At 62.4% G+C, this 17,241-nt stretch overlaps 1 protein-coding gene across 1 annotated transcript in view; it reads left to right on the forward strand.

Annotated features, from left to right (window-relative positions):
- The window catches only part of CROCC2 (ciliary rootlet coiled-coil, rootletin family member 2), a 75,144-nt gene that overhangs the window by 35,671 nt on the left and 22,232 nt on the right, over positions 1–17,241 (forward strand). The window contains 10 exon segments of the mRNA XM_067023495.1: positions 1,609–1,802; positions 5,095–5,222; positions 5,699–5,868; positions 6,487–6,663; positions 9,076–9,189; positions 12,085–12,228; positions 15,194–15,411; positions 15,973–16,132; positions 17,009–17,065; positions 17,096–17,176. Coding sequence (XP_066879596.1) covers positions 1,609–1,802; positions 5,095–5,222; positions 5,699–5,868; positions 6,487–6,663; positions 9,076–9,189; positions 12,085–12,228; positions 15,194–15,411; positions 15,973–16,132; positions 17,009–17,065; positions 17,096–17,176 — 1,443 coding nt within the window.

Genomic DNA, 17,241 nt, shown 5'->3' on the forward strand with positions numbered 1-17,241 from the left:
GAAGTATAGTTGATTTACAATGTTGTGTTAGTTTCTGGTGTACAGCATAGTGATTCAGTTATACATATATATATTGGGTATATATATATTCTGGAACCTTACAGAAAAACCCAAACAAACTTTTTGGCCGACCCAATACATATTCTTTTTCAAAATCTTTTCACAGAAACTTTACTAAGATATATCTAGGTGACATTTTCTTTCTTTTTATCCTTTTGGAAGATTGTGGCTCACTTTAAATTGGTGGCTTGATGTGTTTTATTAGATTTGGGAAATTCTTGTCCAATATCTCTTCAAATATTCTCTCTCCTCTCCTTCTGCCACTCTAATTACACATATGTTGGATCTTTTTGCCTTGTCCTATTCGTCTATTACACTCTTATCTATATTTTCCGTCCTTTTTTCTCCTCACGATTCAATCTAGTACATTCTTTTGTCTGTCTTCCAGATTACTAGTCTTCTATCCTATCTATCCTGCCATTGAACCCATCTATTTATTTTGGTTATTGTATTTTCAAATTATATTATTGATATTAAGTGTCCAGTTCTATTGTGAAATTCTACATTTCACCATCCATCTTCTTGAACATGTTAATCATAAAGTTTGTGTTTGATAACTCCAACACCTGATAGCCAGGGGGACAGGGAGGCAGTGTGTCTATTTTATGTTCTTGCATGTGATTTTATGCCATATGATTCTGTCTCTGATATGCCCGGTCATGTTGATTAAATGCCAAGCATCATACATAAAAATTATAGAAATAATTTGAGGATCTTGATGATGCTATTCTTCTTCTAAGGAGGATTTACTTTTGATTCTGGCAGGCAGTGAAGGTAGATTATCACCATAATCTATGATTGAGGTGATTCAAACCTGAACTTCAGTTTTTTGAGGGAGAGTCTATTCTGATTCACCACCACTACTAGGATGAAGCCCTCCTGTGAATACAACTAGAAACCTGGGATGTTTATCAGGACCCTTCTGCTTTGATATCGGTAAACTCGAGTTTTTGTATTCCTAAGGTCACAGTACTGCCAGAAGCTCTCCTTGGCTTCTCAATTCCTCAGCCCAGACTTTTAAATCAGCACATGCTCTGAGGAGAGAAGAGATACTGAGTGGTGGGCTCACTCCTCTGTTTCCCTTTCCTCCAAGATCTTGGCTCCTTCAGTCCCAGCTGCCTTGACAGCTCGCTGAGGCCTTATACAGATTCCTGTGATAGGTTTTGTCTAGATTTTTGTAATGTTCTTGGTGGAGGTGTTAGTCTGCAACAATCTGTTTCCTCTGTCACCTTCTTTGCATTTCTGTGCCATGTCTCCTGACCCCAGGAACTTGTGGCCCAACAGAGATTACCATTTAGATTGGCAGCTGGGTCCCACCTGGGGGCGCTCAGTTCAATAATTTCTCCATCATGATGACAGGAGTGGAGGTCCCTCTGCTGTGAACACACACATGCACCAGGGGTCCAATATGTGTCGTAGCCACCCTCCACTCTTTCCTCCATGCCCTTCTGCATGAAACCACTTTTTCTGAAGTCCTTCTTTTCCCTTGAGAGGCCCCTCCTCACCCTTCCACTCTCTCTGCTGGACTTTCCCCTCCCCCTCCCCTAGGTCACATGCAAGAAACAGGCCTTGGAGGAGCAGCTGGCCCAGAGCATGCAGGACCAGGAGGCCCACATGGATGATCTCCAGAGGGCCCTGCAGGAGAAGGAGGCTTTGTCTGAAGAGTGGACCCAGCTGCTGGCCAAGCAGGAGGCCCTGGAGAGGCAGGGCCAGCTCACAGCTGAGGAGGCAGCTGACCTCAGGTACCTGGGGTCAGCAGGGAGTGTTCATGTGGCCTTGACCTCAGGGAGCCCGTGGTGTGGCAGGGATGGGCAGTCACTCAGCAACTGTAAGGCAGGGCAGGTGTGTCTACATGGGAGAGAGGCTGTAAGGGAGGGACAAACACAGTGCCCGTGGGGTCAGAGAGCACCTAGAAGAGGTAAACGCAGCGAGAGCCTTCCTAGGACAGTTTTCCTGAGAAAGATGGCTGCAATGGCCCGTCTCAGACCAGCAGAAGAAAAGGTGTGGAACGTCCTGCTCATGGATCTGAGCAGTTCAGGGTACACACAGCTTCAGGCAAGGCTGGATCCAGGCACTCCTGTGGTGCCCTCAACAGCCTGCCTTTCCCCCATCAGCGTGGCTCAACTCTAAGGAGACTTCATTCCTGGGCAGGCTCAGGGTGAAAGCTGGCAAGATGGCCAGCAGCCACGCCCAGCTCCTCCTCCAGCCGACACAGAGCGCCCTTCTCCCCGTGAGGCCTGAGAGCCACTGCCCACAGCCATCTTGAGCCGCTTGACACCCTTGAGGAGCTCCTGGGCGTCGCAGGGCTCCGACATGCAGGCTGGGGCCCCGTGACTACACCTGGAGCCAGGGTGGTGGCAGCCCCAGGGAACCACGAGGCTGGGGGTGGGGGTGAACCCTGAAGACCATCGGGGCCACTTCCAGGAGACCTGGAATAGACATTGTAGGCAAGAACAGGGTGCCCTGCCAGCTGTTGCCCGGTGAGCTGAGCTGGCCTGTGACCTCTAAGGACATCCAAAAGCGGGTGGCTTTCTGCACCTTGTGCCCTTCTCAGAAACATCAAAATATTTTTGTAGAAAGAGTTCCTCCCAAAATTCCAGAACTGGGGGCCATGAGAAAACTTAGAGGCCCAGGTCCTTGAACTTCTTCACAGGAGACCTCTCCTCCCAAAGAAAGCGTGGGCACAGATTGGAGGAGGAAGCCCGATGAAGTCTCCTCCTGGTGGGTGGCAGCAGAGGGTCCCAAGACCCCACTCCTGGCCCCGTCCCAGGCCCCACCAGTGCTCAGAGGACAGGGGAGGGGGCCTCTTTCCTCCCACCAGCATTTGCTGCCCAGATCATGGGCCCTGGTCAGGGGACCCTCCCCCAGCCTCAGCACTGGGCCCAGTGCCTCTGTGCATGGAGGCCTTGCAGCTCCCAGACGGATTCCCACACCCACTAAACAGCACTTCGCAGGGACCAGTCTGAGCTTCTGGTGACAGGGCGGCGCTGGACATGGCTCACTTCTCCTGATGACCGAGGAGCCCAGGTCTCAAGGTCCTCCGGCCCCCAGTCCCAGGCCCTGACAAGGCTGCAGTGCTGCGGACCTCTTGTAGTCCTCAGGTTCCAGCGAGATGGACTGGGGTCCACACCTGTACCCCACGCACCCTTGCTGGTGGTGCCTTGCCTCCTTCCAGGAAGTGAGATGCTCCCAGGCTCTGGTGGAGGGACAGACTGGACACATCCTTAGCGTGTCCGGGACCGTCACAGGTCACTCCCCTCAGAGGGGACCGGGTGGGCACAGGACGCTGGGGAGAGCCATCCAGACGTGGAGAGTGGGGAACATGTGGCGTGCTTAAGAGGGTGGGGACTGGAGGGGGGACGGGATATCAGAGGAGTTTGGTTCCTGGGCTCTGCAGACACCAGGGCGCCCCGGAAGGTGCTGACAACACCCCGCTCCCACACTGGCGGCAGCGGTGTGCGGGGGGCCCGCGGGAGACTGTGGCAGGGCCGGGACAGGCTGAGCAAGGTCCCCCACGGCCCGTGGCCCTCCCTGATCCACCGAGCCGTTTGGGGCTGTGCATCTGCTGTCTGTGTCTTCATGTGGGTATCTGTGTTGAGTGTGTGTGGTGTGTCCCCACTGGTTGGTTGGTGGTTTTTTTCACCGTACATCACCCAGCACTGGACAGAGCACACGCTCGTTGGCTGGCTGGTGAGCGACGGCTTCGCTGTCAGAGATGCAGCCCATGTCGTCACCGTCCCCAGAAGCGGGCGCCGCTGTGAGTCACCTTGTTCGCCCCAGGCGCTTTCTGAAGGGCTGCGTCTGTGCCCAGATGCAAAGGCGGTTTCTTCACGCGCAGGAATCGCGCTGCGCGAGTTCTGCTCTGGAAGCTGCTTCTCAGGGTGACTCTTTAAGAGAATGTCCTCATGGTCTTAGCAGCTGACGAGATGCCCCATAGTTTCGGAAACATTCTAGCGTTTCATGGCATTGAAGCTGAGTCTGATTGACGCCCTGTGGGAAGCTACGGGGGACAGCCCTGGGCTGCGCCATTGGTTCATGTGTATTTCGGAAGAACCGGCCCCCAGAAGTGGGACTGCTGGCCCAAAGATACGCGCGCTTTACGTTTTGACATTTCCCAGCCCCCCTCCTCACACCCTTGCCAACACTAGATATGAGCGTTATTTTAAGCTTTTGCTAATGTGACACATAATCGATAACCATCACAGTTGTGATCTGAACCCCCTTGAGGACTAGTGAGTTTCTTATGTTTAGTCACCGTTTGTGTTCTCTTTGTGAATAACCGTCATCGTTCTCATTTTTCTGTAGGGTCAGACGCTTTCTGTCACTGATTGGTAGGAGCTCCTTGTATATGACGGATATTAACCCTTTGCATATTTAGTGCAAATACTTTCTCCAAGTCTGTCCCTTGTCTTTTTTTTGCGGTACGCGGGCCTCTCACCGTTGTGGCCTCTCCCGTTGCGGAGCACAGGCTCCGGACGCGCAGGCTCAGCGGCCACGGCTCACGGACCCAGCCGCTCCGCGGCACGTGGGATCTTCCCGGACCGGGGCACGAACCCGCGTCCCCTGCATCGGCAGGCGGACTCTCAACTGCTGCGCCACCAGGGAAGCCCTGTCCCTTGTCTTTTGACTTGGTCTGTGGAATCTTTTCTGCACAAAAGATTCCGTCTCCCTCTCTTTAAGTGTATTCAGATCTGTCGGCCTCCTTATTTTTGTCTTCAAGCTTTTGTGTCTTGCTTAAGATTATCAAATGCCCTTCTGGACTTTTTTCTACTATTTTCACAGTTCTGAGTTGCTTAGTTGTTGTCTGTTTTGGTTTTGCATTTCAGCTTTTTAGTCCACCTGGAACATTTTTTATGCGGGGTCCAATTTGTTCCTAGAGATTTAAGATGAATGAGCGGGCCCCCTGTTTGCCTTCTGATTTACTATCCAGGCCTTGACGGGCACCGTCGTAGCAAATGGGCTCCACGCTGTCCCTCGCTGGCGGGATCCTCCGCCGGCTGAGTGACTCGCCTGTTGTTTGATGACTCTCTGCAGGGCCCAGAGGGACCCCCTGGAGAACAGTCTCTTTGAGGCCCAGCAGCTGGTGTCACAGCTGCCGTCACAGCAGGAGCAGCTGGAGGGAGAGGCCCAGAGTGCGAGGCTGGCCCGGCAGGCCCTGCGAGGTGCTCCGCAGACGGGCCCCCTCTGCTCCCGTGCCCAGATCAGCCCCAGAAGAACCCTCAGCCGAGATCGTCCCCTGATGCGCTGCCCCCCCTCCCCAGCCCCCAAGGGGCCCAAACTCAGCCTAGAGCTCGCGTGTCAGAATGAGTTGTGCCGCGACTCTCTGTGATGGGTGGGCACTGCTGCCAGCGCTGGCCCCAGGCTCAGAATGGGCCGTGGCCACAGGTCAGCGTGGCAGCCCCCGGCCCCACCCCCTGCGCTCCTGTCCCTGCTCAGCCCGCCCTGCAGCGTGCGGGCTGCCCGGCGCGGGCTGGGATCTGGACACGTGTCTGCAGCAGTGCCTGGGGGGCTCTGTCCCGCTGGCTTGGGCAGCATCCTCAGAGCCGGGAGCTCACGGGGCCGCAGGGTGTCCCGGGGGATGAGGTGGGGGTTGGGGAGGACCCCGCGGCGGGTGTCGGACGCGCCTGTCCCCTCACAGTGCAGATGGAGCAGCTGAAGAGCACCTGGGAGGTCCAGGAGACGAAGCTGCCGGGGAACACGGGGCGGCTCTTGCAGCACGTGGTTCAGCGGGAGCAGGACGCGCAGCTGGCCCTGGATAGCCAGGCGCTGGCCCCCCTCGAGGACCTAACCCGGCTCCAGAGGGAGAAGGTCTGCCTCCCTGGGACCGGCCCCCAGCTGCCCTGTCGCTTCCTGGGAATCTACCGTGTCCCCAGGGACGGCGGGCACTTGGGCAGGGGCCCAGGAGACCAGCCGGGCGGCAAGGGTGCCCGGGCCACGCTGAGGCTGGGCCGGAGGACCCTTGACAGTGCGCGTGGACAGACGGCCGGGGCCCTGTCCCTCACGGAAGAGGCGCCCACGGGCGTCGGCTGACCTGGCCGCGGTCTGAGGGCCCATAGCTGGAGGGAGCTCTGTCCCCCTCTGAGACGTCCCACTGTCACAGGCCCAGAAGGCCTCGAGTGACACGTCCTTACACACTTTGCATGTCAGGATGCCTGGCGCTCTGTGGAGGCTCGGGAAAGGTTTCTGAGCTGTGACTTGAGTGTGTGTGGGGGGGGTTGGTGGCCGCTGGGGCCCAGCGAGCCCTTCGCGGCGCGCGTCACTGCGTGTGAGGTGTCGGCGTGAGGCTGGCTGGACGGGACGGTCCCTGGGCGCCTGTCCTGCCCTGACGTCCCACGAACCCCGTCTCACTCGGGAACCCAGGCGCCTGCTGGTCTTACGAGTCCTGACCTGTGAGTCTTCACAGCCTGTCCCTTTCCCTCGGCCCAGGAGACCCCGAGTCTGTCTCTGACGGAGGAGAAGGAAGCGGCTGCACGCAGGCTGGAACAGGAGAAGGAGCTGGCGGCAAAGAGTGCAGCCAAGAGGGAGGCTCTGAAGGAGGAAATGCAGAGCCTGCAGCGCGCGCGGGATAAGAGTCTGCCTCGTCTGGAACGTGAGATGCAGCAGGTGATGGGCGGGGACCACGAGGCAGCGGGGAGTCCTGTCTGCTCACTGTGTCTTCGCCGACCCAGCAAGAGGGCTGTGGGGGGCGACCTTTCCACACCACTGTTACTGCAGCTTTGCTCTTCCACAGCAGTCTTGGGGGACAGACATTCACCCATCCACCCAACCATCCGTCCACCTGCCCGCTAATCTACCTGCCCATTTATGCGTCCGTGCAGAGTTCACCGTCCCTCCACTCCCTCGTCCGCCATCCATCCGTCCACTTGAATATCCGTCCTTTATTCACACACCCAGCTCTCTACCCACATACACAGCCATCTATTAACATACCCAACTGGCCATTCACACACCTGACCATAGATCTACCCATCAGCTTTGCTTAAACATCCGTCCAACTATCCATCCACACAACAACGACCCATCCACTCACCCGACCATCCATCTGTCCAACCACTGACTCAACCAGCCCTCCAGTCACTTAGAGATGCGTCCGTCTGTCCACACGCTCAGCCGCCCACTGACTGTCCACGTGTCTGACTATCCCTCCACCCAGCCTGCCAGCCATCAGTATGTCCATCCATCAGCCACTTATCTGACCAGGCTCCCATCCCACAGGCTGTTGGAGTTCAGACACTGGGCAGGTAAAAGCTACCCTCTGAGTCCAGGCTCTTCCTGTGTTCCGTGCCACCCGGAAGCATGCACTGTTGAGTGAATGGAACGGACAAGTAAACACATCCGTGTGGGCTGTCACTCTGTGGCAGAACTCTCAGACGGTGGTACAAGCGACAGATTGTGGGAGAAGAGTTACCGTGGCAGGAATAACCAAGGTTCACTGTCAGGCTCTGCACCTCCGGTCTGGTTCTCACAGTGCTGTGAGGTGCACGCTCTTATCGGCCCCCTTTGGCTGGTGGGAAACAGAGATTCACAGACATTGAATAACTTGCCCAGGGCGGCACGGTACACCTGCTGGGCAGCGGGGACCGTGTCCTTGGCCACTCCGCTCTCCTGCTTCCTGAAAGTGAGGACGGCATGGCGAGGGTGGGGTCTGAAGGAGGATCGGGAGGCCGTGGTAGAGGAAGAGCATTATACGAATGTCCGGGGAGGGCAGAACCCCGGGTTCAGCTCACTAGGGTGACTCACAGAACTCCAGGAAGCAATACGCTTGCGATTCGTTTTATTGCGAAGGACACAAGTCAGGAGGAGCCCAGTGGAGAGACACAGGGACGGGCTCTCTGTCCGCCGAGTCAGGGCAGGTCACCCGCTGGCACATTAGGGTGTTTACCAGCCGGGAAGCTCGGGGTTTTATTGGGGTCTCCCTGTGTGGGTGTGACGGACTAAACTCAGGGCTCAGCCCCTCCCGGAGGCTGGGTGCTTGGGCTGATCGCAGAGGCTCACCGCCCAAGGGTTCTGGCCACTTTGTCAGCACAAGCTCAGGTGTGGCCCCAGGCTCCGCAAATGACAGACAACCTTTACTTGGGAAATTCCGGGGGTTTAGAGGCCCCCCCAGCACCCAGGGCAAAAAGCAGACACACTCTTTGTTACAAACCTCCTCCCGGAGACTGCTGTGCACAGGCCAGCACGTGGGAATACACACTCTTACGCCCGCCTCTGTAGCACAAGGATGAAGAGGACACACAATGTTCTGGGCCTTTCTCTTCTCAGGATCAACAGCTCTGGGGTCTTTCCACACTGTGTTCAGAGCTCGATGGTCCTTTTTCGCAGCTGTCCACTGGCCCAGGGTGGGCGGCTACCCCACCCTGACGCCCTGACGTGAGCAGGGATCCCCCCTTCGTTCTGTTGGCCTCCCTTCTGTGGGAGTCTTGTTGCCATTATAAATAACATTATAAATACTCATCGGACACCCCAAGCGTAGGTCACGCACGTCTCCAGGCTGCCCTCCCCCGTGGGCCTGGCATGGAGAGGATGTGCCTTTGTGACTGACAGGCATTGCCAAGTCTCTGCCACCCCCCAGCCTGATGACAGAGCAGGGGTCCCTCCCACCTCGGGGCTGGTGGGTGAAATGCAGCATCTCTGGGGGCGCACGCGCACCCCCTCACCTCAGCGAGGCGGAGCACTTGGGGAGGTTAAGAACCATTAGCGGTTCCTGCTCTGCGCCTGGAGCGGGTGGAGGGCTCCAGGGAGGAGGTGGCCCGTGAAGCCCACTGACCTGCGCTGGGAAGGAGCAGGTATTGGGCAGATGCAGGTGGGAGGGGGAATTGCACCCTGGGTCGGGTAGGGGAGCTTCCTGAGCGCAGGCTGGGAGGCTGGACCCACCCCCTCAAGATGCAGCTGCCTCTGAGGGGCTCCTCCTCGCAGAGCCTGCGTCCTGGCAGGGCCGTGGCACCCAGGATTCTGCTGAGCCTCTCCTCAGAGCCCCACAGCCCTCTCACGAGCACCCCGCGCCCCGTCGCCCAGGCCCCGTCTCTGAGAGAAGCGGAGACCAGCCAGCTGAGGGAGGAGCTGTCCAGGGCCACGTGGGAGCTGGAGCTGGTGCAACAGGAGGCCCAGGGCCGGCAAGAGCGAGCCGAGGTGAGCCGCGCTCCAGCCAGAATGAGACACCCGGCCTGGCCGCCTGCACAGCCAGCGGGGGCGGCAGACCCCCAGAGGCGCCCCCTCCCTGCCTGCTCCCAGGGACGCATCCCCTCCAATCAACCCACCCGAGCCTCCATTTCCGCCAGGGATCTCCAGATCCCCTGCTGGGAGGGGACAGTGTCTCCACGGGAGGCAAAAGCGATGGGGCGGGCCGGAGGTGGGGGCCGGCGGCCAGTCACCCTTGTGCCACTGGGCGGAAGCCAGAGAGGGCAGGGGCTGGCACCAGCGACAGAGGGGCAGACCAGGCTGGTGCCCGCCAGCCACCCGGCCCCCGCCTTCCCTGTCTGGCCTCAGCTGCCTGTGGCACAGCAGAGCTGTAGGAGCCTCCGAGGGCCCCTGGGGCTGAGTCTCTGGGGAGGCCCCTCCCAGAGGAGGGACCCAGCGGGTAGGCCGGCGTCGTGACCGAGGCAGACACTCACCGGAAAGGACCCCCCAGGGAACCCCCAGCAGAGCCGGAGGGAGGCCCCCGCTGAGGGGCCAGAAGAGACGCCAGCAGGTAGCTGCCCACCCTGGGCCAGTGGACAGAGGCCCACACGTGCATGGAGGCCACTGTGGGCAGCCAGCTGGGGTCACCTGGGGCTCCTGACTCCTCTTCAGGAGCCCACGTCTGGGGACTCAGGGCAACAGCAGCGAAGACTCCCGGGAGTGGGCGGGGCAGCGCTGGGGGCTCTGGCAGGGCAGCCTCGGCCTGCCCTGGGTGGGTGATGCAGAGGCCAGGGCCCTCCTGCTCACGGGAGGAGGGGCCTGGGGGCCCGGCTCACGGTGAGGTCGGGGGACGCAGTCCCCGCTGCGGGTAGTGGGGGTGGTCGAGGGCAAGGCCTGCCCTGCTGCTCAGGACTCCAGCCATGCCCAGTCGGCTCAGCTGGGCCAGCGCCATGTCTCCTCTGCCCCCCGCTTTGTCCTTGCAGCCTGCCCACCTTCAGTTTTCACCCCGGTCCCTGGAGTGTCCCCAGCCCCAAGGGCGCGGGGTTAGATGCTCCCCTGGTGTCGCGTTAATGACTCAGTGAGTCCGTGAACAAGTGAGCGCGTGGAACGCAGGCTGCAGGGCTGGGTGGCGACGCTCAGACCCCGCAAGCGGGGCCGTGTTCAGTGACTGCACGGGGCCCTGGACGAGGGCAGGACGCCCAGATGGCAGGCCTCGGAGGCCAGGCAGCTTGTCCCGGCCTAGCGGGCAGTGGGGGGAGGGGCGCCGGGCAAGGGAAGGAATGTTGCAATTAGGAGTTTGCTGCCAGGGTGTTTCTTCACCCCCTCCTGATGCAGCGACCCGGACCCCCGGGTCACTCGCAGAGCAGTCCCGGGCAGCTCCTGGCACCCGGGAAAGTGTTGCCTAAGAGCCACCCTCCCTGGAGCCCCCACCCTGCTCTGTCCTACCGCCGAGGCCAGACGGCCCCTCCCTGGACACCGCCGCGAGGGGTGTGGGAGCCCCCTGGGACTGGGGCCTCCTCTCCCCGACCACCCCTAGCTGCTCCCTCGGTCCACCCTGTGGTGAGGGGGCCAGGAAAGACCCCAGGACCCGGGAGCGGAGGCCCCGGCTCGCAGAGGGGTCTCTGGGGGAGTCTTCCCTAGAGCTGGCTCTGAGTCTCCCGCTGGATGGGCGGCGGGGGGCTCCTGCCCGCCAGCTGGGGCTCTTCCGGGAGCTCATTTAAGGGTTCTTTTGCCACCTCGGCTTGGAAAATAGAAATTAAAACCCACTGAGAGGGGAGGGTGGGGAGAAATGCCAGCCAAGGAACACCAGTTGCGGGGTGACCTACGAGCAAGCCCCCCATAGGTGGAGGGGCTCCCAGCTTTGCCCTGTGGTTCATGAGCCCAAAGAGGCTGTCCTTCCACTCCACCCCACCCTGGCCACACCAAGCACTCACTGCAGCCTCACTAGCGCTGTCCTGGGGGCACAGCCAGACCTGGCCGTCCGAGGTGACACTTCTCAGTGCAGATGGACAGCAGGGGCCAGGAACAGAGGCGGCACCAGCGAGGTTCCTTCCCCGAGAGCAGGAGGCTTGGCCTGATAGAGCCGCAGCCTGCCAGATCCCTCAGGCAGTGGCCTGCGAATTGGGGCGGGGCGGGGGGAAGGGTGTCTCCCAGAGACCCCGTGTGGGGCAGCAGGGCACCAGGCCTCCCTGGAGCACAGAGCCAGCTCTGTCCCTCGCCCTGTGGAGGAAACTGCCCCTGGGGGCCCAGACCACCCCGGGCCGGGTGGCGGGGGTGTGTCCTGGCCAGAAGGCTGGGCTGGGCCTCGGGCTCAGGGTAAGCAGGTGGTATCCTCGTTCATGGACAGGAGGGGTTCAAGCACCGCCACGGCCAAGCCTGGGGCCCCGAGGACCCCCTGCTCCAGGTGCCCCCTGGTTAGCACGAGAGGAGCGTCTTGGCGCTGTGGCCACAGGAAAGCAGATTCGGGCCCAGCTGAGTCCCGCCCGAATGGACATCCAAGTTCGGAGCGTAGCCACGCGTCCGGATAGGGACGACCCCCGCCCAAGGGGTGCGGGCAGAGCCCCCGACCCCTCCCGGGAGTGTCGCGGGTGCTCACACACTTAGAGCCTGGGGGCGTCCCCCAATCCCACCCGCCTGCTTGCAAGTTCAGGGGGCAGAGTCAGCCCTTCCCAGGGGAAGCTTCCCCAACCCCGCCACCCCGGGGCCTCTGCCCCGCCCCCCTCACCACTGGGACCCTCAGGAACCGGCACTGGCGGCATTGGCCGTGGTCATCCAGGGCCCCAGGCCCAACTTATGCGGCGCGAGCGGGCTGCCCGCCTGGCCCAGGACAGCGGGTGGCTGCCCGTGGGGGCCTGAGCTTACCGCCGGGAGCACCCGACGCCGCGGCTGCCTTGCCGCCCCCCCCAGGCCACCATCAGCGCCACGACCGCAGACCTGAAGGCCCTGCAGGCCCACTTTGAGGACGCCATCTCGGCCCATCAGAGGGAGGCCAGGGCTCTGGGCGAGAGGCTCCGGGAGATGGCGGCCCAGCGGAGCAGCGCCAGGAGAGAGGTGAGGCAGGGCGGGAGGCGGGGCCCCTGCGAGGCAGCTGTGACCTGAGGGGAAGGAGGGGACCCACCTCCCACAAGCGGCGGGGAGAGCCCGGGCGAGATGCTGCCGAGCGGGTGCAGCACGCGGCGCCAGGCCTGGACGCCGCCGACCAGGCCCTGGGGGGACGAGGGGAGACACGCGGACTGAGTGGGGTGTCCCGGGCAGCCACGCGCGGGCCCCTCCGGGGCCCAGAGGCTGGTGCAGGGCCCGCGGAGCCTTGTGAGGTGTCCTGGGGTGGGGGCCAGCCAGGGCCCGGGCGAGCGGCGCTCGGCAGGCGGGCTGGGGAGGTGTTCCTGAAGGGGATTTGACAGGACGGGGGGCCGCGGGGAGGGGGCGCGGGGAGGGCCCGGGCCTGGCGACCTCATGCACTCCCCGGGCCGGGCGCCAAGGCTGGCAGGCGGGCGGGGGAGCGGCCAGCAGAGCGCGGAGAGGGCCGGGAGGGGACGAGAGCGTGATTGAACACGACAGCCTGTTTACTTTGGCCCCCAAAGAGAAAGGTCTCCTTTCAACAGATTTCGAAGTCAGGCCCGGTCAGCGACCACACGGGGAAGCAGAATGAGATTTTAAAACTGGGGGCGGCCGGGGGAGGAGCCGGGGACGGGGCGGGGGGGCACGTTGTGCTGGTGGGTGAAGGGAGAAAGCAAGGCCTCGTGGGAAGTTCAGGTTCCCCGCTCGGCCGCCCCCAGAAAGGAGAGGGGCCCCAGAATGGGGACGGGGTGGTGGGGAGGCTGAGGCGGGTGAGGGGGGCAAAAGGGGAACAAGGGCAGAGAGAGGGAGCCCAGAGGACCCTCCCAGGCGCCAGGCTGGCCCACAGTCGCCATGGAAACCATAGCACTTTCACAGCCTTTAAACTGGAGGAACGTCCAGGCCTCTCACAGCCGTGCCTGAGGTCCACACGCGCTTGCGTGCGTGTGTGTGTGTGTGCGTGCGTGTATCACACGCAATACACACACCGCCTGTACACATGGAGACCACCCCCCGTGCACACACGTGCACACACATGCACTCATGCGTGGACACAGCACTCACGTGTGCAAACACGTATGGGCACCTCGTATGTGCAAGAAGCCGCACACGCGAATCCGAGAGTTCTCACATCTGTGAGCATCACACACGCGTGTGAACGGACATGTGGGCACGCATGTCTGCACGTAGGTGTGTGCAGGCGCACACACCACACACTCACACATGCTGTGTGCGTACGCACACACGTGAACACGCACACACAGGCCAGGGCCCCTCAGCAGCCCCTCCCCTGCTTTCCCTCCTCGGTGCGGAGCCCTCCGGTCACCTCCCTGCAGGAGATTTCAAAAGAGTCTGTTTATACAATTTCTAGTAAAGAAATAATTATTATAATCACATTAAGAGATTTGGCTGTAAAATTCCTGTAAAAGGGATGGCTGTTCTCACGAGGCGGGGGGCGGGGCGGGGGGGCTCCCCCGCGTTTGTTTTGCTTGTTTTCATCTCCTCGGCCCTGGGAAATGAAAACAGCTTCTTTTATGATGGATAGGCCCTTTTGCTGGTCCTTGACCTTCGAGGTGGATTTCTGCTGAGCTCGGCGGAAAATGCTCTGCACGGTTGTGGCTCCCACATGTGGGGGGCGGGAGGGGAGCGGAGGGGGGCCCTTCCCAAAAACAGAACAACAATAACAGCCGGCGGACGCGGGAGCCAGGCCGGCCAGGGGCCTGGACAGTGTCCCGCTGAAACAGCCAGCAAAGTGGGGCTCGCTCTGGCAAGCCAGCGCCTGCACATGGCTCCGTTTTTGTGGCTTCCCCCGGCCGGCTTCCTCCACCTCCTCCCCTGGGGCACGCCTTCCCCAGAGTGCGCCGGTGGTGGTCGGTGGGGAGACCAGGGATCCCGGCCGAGCCCCAGAGCCCGTGCGTCGGGCTGGGCTGCCCCTTCCCGGGGTCTGCGCTCCCTGCAGCACCTCCCACCAGAGGGTGAGCCCCGGGGGCCCTGAGGCAGCTCGTGTCCTAGGACGATTAGGAACCCTGACCGCCACTGACGCTTCAGCTCGGCTCTCAAGCCCACAAAACCACGGAGCCCGCAGGCCCTGCCTGGCAGCCAGGGGGTGAGGAGGGCCCCGGAGAAGGGGTGACACAGGTCCCGGCTCCAGCGCGGTGGGAGTCCCCCCTGGGCCCGGAGCCAGTCTGGCAGGGGACGAGGACACACCTGCAGCCTCTCCCCCTCCTCGGGTCAGCTCACAGAGGTGCGGAGTGGCCTGAGGCCAGGGTCCGGGCTGCTGGGCCCTGAGGTCCCCACTGGCTCCACAGCCTTCCCACCCTGGGGCCTCTGCTGCCCTCACCCCTGGGGTTTAGGAGGCCCTCGATTCTGTGGCGGGCACCTTGAACCGTGCTCCTGTGACAGCGACAGCCCGGCCCGAGCGGCCCTGCTGCGGCCAGAGGACGCTGAGGGCGCCGTTGCCCAGAGACCTGGCCTCCCCGCTCCCTCCCTCGCTGAGAGGGAGCCGAGGCCCGAGGCAGTGGACGTGCCCACGGCGTGCAGGGCTCAGGAGCCTGGGCTGCTGAGGCTGCTCTCCACACCAGGGCGGGCGGTGGCCCGGGGGGGGGGGGGGAACCTTATTGAAGGGGAGGAGCCAGCCCGAGGGACACGGGTGGGGACAGTGCAGATGTGTGGGTGGGGAGCTGTGTCCCACACAGGCCCCGGGGTCCAGGGAGGGAGCGCAGGGCAGCACCAGGGTCAGGAAGGGCCAGGGTGTCTCCTGCCAGGGCTCCGGGATGGGCCCCCGTGAGCTGTCCTGCAGCCTCAGCGGCAAAGCCAGGCTGCCTGCTTCTCCTTCGAGCACTTGACGGCCCGGGGCCGGGGGTCGGGGGGGCGCTGGCGCTGCCAGAGCAGAGCCAGAGGCCACAGCTGACCCTGGCCTGTGGCCCCCAGCGGGCCCCTAGAGACACACACTCCTCCCCAGGCCGAGAGGCTGCGGGCACAGCTGGACGAGGCCCAGGAGGGGCTGGCCGCCCTGCGCCGAGAGCTGCAGGGCAGCGAGGAGAGCCGGGAGACCCTGCACAGGGAGGCCCGGGACGCCCGCCGGGCGCTGGAGGATGAGGCCCGAGAGAAGGACATGCTGCGGGATTCCAACACCGAGCTGCGGGCCGCCATCCGCAGAGTCGAGCACGAGAAGGCCAGGTAGGGCGGCCGCCCCACAGAGCAGCCCTGGTCCCACTGAGCTGGGCCAGATGATGGTGAAGTGGACACACCAAGAGGACCCAGGGTGCCAGCTGCCCATCCAAAGGGTCTACGGTGCCGGCCCAGGAGGCAGAGGCTGGGACACTGGCAGGCCTGTCCTCACCCTCAGGAAGTTCTGTTCAGCAGGCAGGACAGGCCCCAGGTGGCCAGGAGGAAAGGGCCCAGGGCTGGGGAGCGGAGGGAGGTCAAGGGCCTGGTCAGTGGCTCCGGGACGCCTACCAGAGGTGCCGGCGGATGCGGGACGCTGGGTCTCTGGGAGCGTGGCTGGAGGGAGGAGAGTGGGGGAGGGGCTGAGACACGGCGAGGGGCCCGGCCAGCTGGGCCATCGGACCCAGACAGAGGCGAGCCCCAGCCGGCTGGGCTTCGGGACACTCGGATCCGATGTGGGTAGTGTCTGGCTGGAGCGAGGCGGGCGGCCTGCCGGGTGGCCAGGACCATCCCCTCGGGGGACGCCGTGGCCCCCAGGGAGCTCCCGGCCCAAGGCTGTGACCCTCTGCTCAGCTTTCAGCGTTCCAGGGACGAGAAGGCACAGAGGGTGCTGGTCCTGGAGGAGGCCCGGGCAGCGGCTGAGAAGGAGGCCGGCAAGCTGCGGACCCTTCTGCAGGGGACGGAGCAGGCATGGGCAGGCGCCCGCCGGCAGCTCCAGGAGCTGCGCAGACAGGTGGGGGCCGCCCTGGGGCCCACACCCCTCCGGGAGCGTCCCCCCCGGCCCCAGACTTGCAGCCACAGCAGAAGGGCCCTGCTCAGACTCACGGGGTCTGGGTTGGGTCTGCCTGTGGGGCACAAGGATAAGCCCCAAACCTACTGGCTTAAAACAATCATTCATTCGGACGCCCATGGACTGAGGGCCAGGAGTCCAGCCAGGGCGCCACGCGGAGGGGACGGCTTGGCTCTGCCCCACGAGGCGCACGCCGAGGAGACTCCACTCCACAAAGGGACCGATGGGGGGGCTCTCCCAGCACGTCTTCTCAGGCGTCCGGTGGCTGGTGCCGGCTGTCGGGGGGACGCGGTGGGCAGCGCCCGTGGCCCCGAGTGGCCTGGGTTCTTCCCGTCACGGCCGCCTCAGGGCGTAGGGTGAACAGATGGGTACTGCTTCATCCTTTAGCCTTGGCATCCAAGGTCACGGCCACTTGACCACCTTGGTCTCAAGCCCACCCAGGAGGGCCCTAGACCGCCCTTCAAAGTGCACACCCCCGGTTTTGCCAGACTTCTGCAGACAAATTGGTCGGTGAACTGTCTACTGTAGGGACAGGCGCAGGCACCCTTCCTCGCTCGAGTGGCCTCTGCACCAGCATTTGTCACGTCTCTGGGCTCCACAGAGTGTCCTGGCCCCAGAGGCGAGACACCGGGAGAGGGTGTGGAGTGGCCGAGAGAGACAGCTCCAAGGGCCTGGTCTTGCGGGGAGCACGGCACAGACCCCAGGCTGGAAGTGGACTTGGCCTTAGCCTTCCAGAGTGCAGTCTGCTGCCCGGGAGGGAGGCCCCCTCCTGGCACGGGGGCCCAGGAGACCCCAACAGTGTGGGCCCCACACACCCAGGTGACGTCACTGGAGGCCGAGAACCAGAGGAAGAGCCACGAGCTGCGCTGGCTGCAGGTCCGGGTCTCACAGTGTGCAGAGCAGCAGCAGCAGAGCCGGCAGGAGGTGCTGCAGCTGCAGAGGCTGGCGGCCGAGGCACAGGCGGCCAGAGAGGGCCGCCAGAGGGAGGTAGGAGCCCAGCAGCACCCGGGGCTTCCCGTCCGGCAGGCACGGGGCCTCAAGCTGGGGGACTG

The sequence above is a fragment of the Kogia breviceps genome, chromosome 2 (assembly GCF_026419965.1).
Source record: "Kogia breviceps isolate mKogBre1 chromosome 2, mKogBre1 haplotype 1, whole genome shotgun sequence".
Taxonomy (NCBI): domain Eukaryota; kingdom Metazoa; phylum Chordata; class Mammalia; order Artiodactyla; family Physeteridae; genus Kogia; species Kogia breviceps.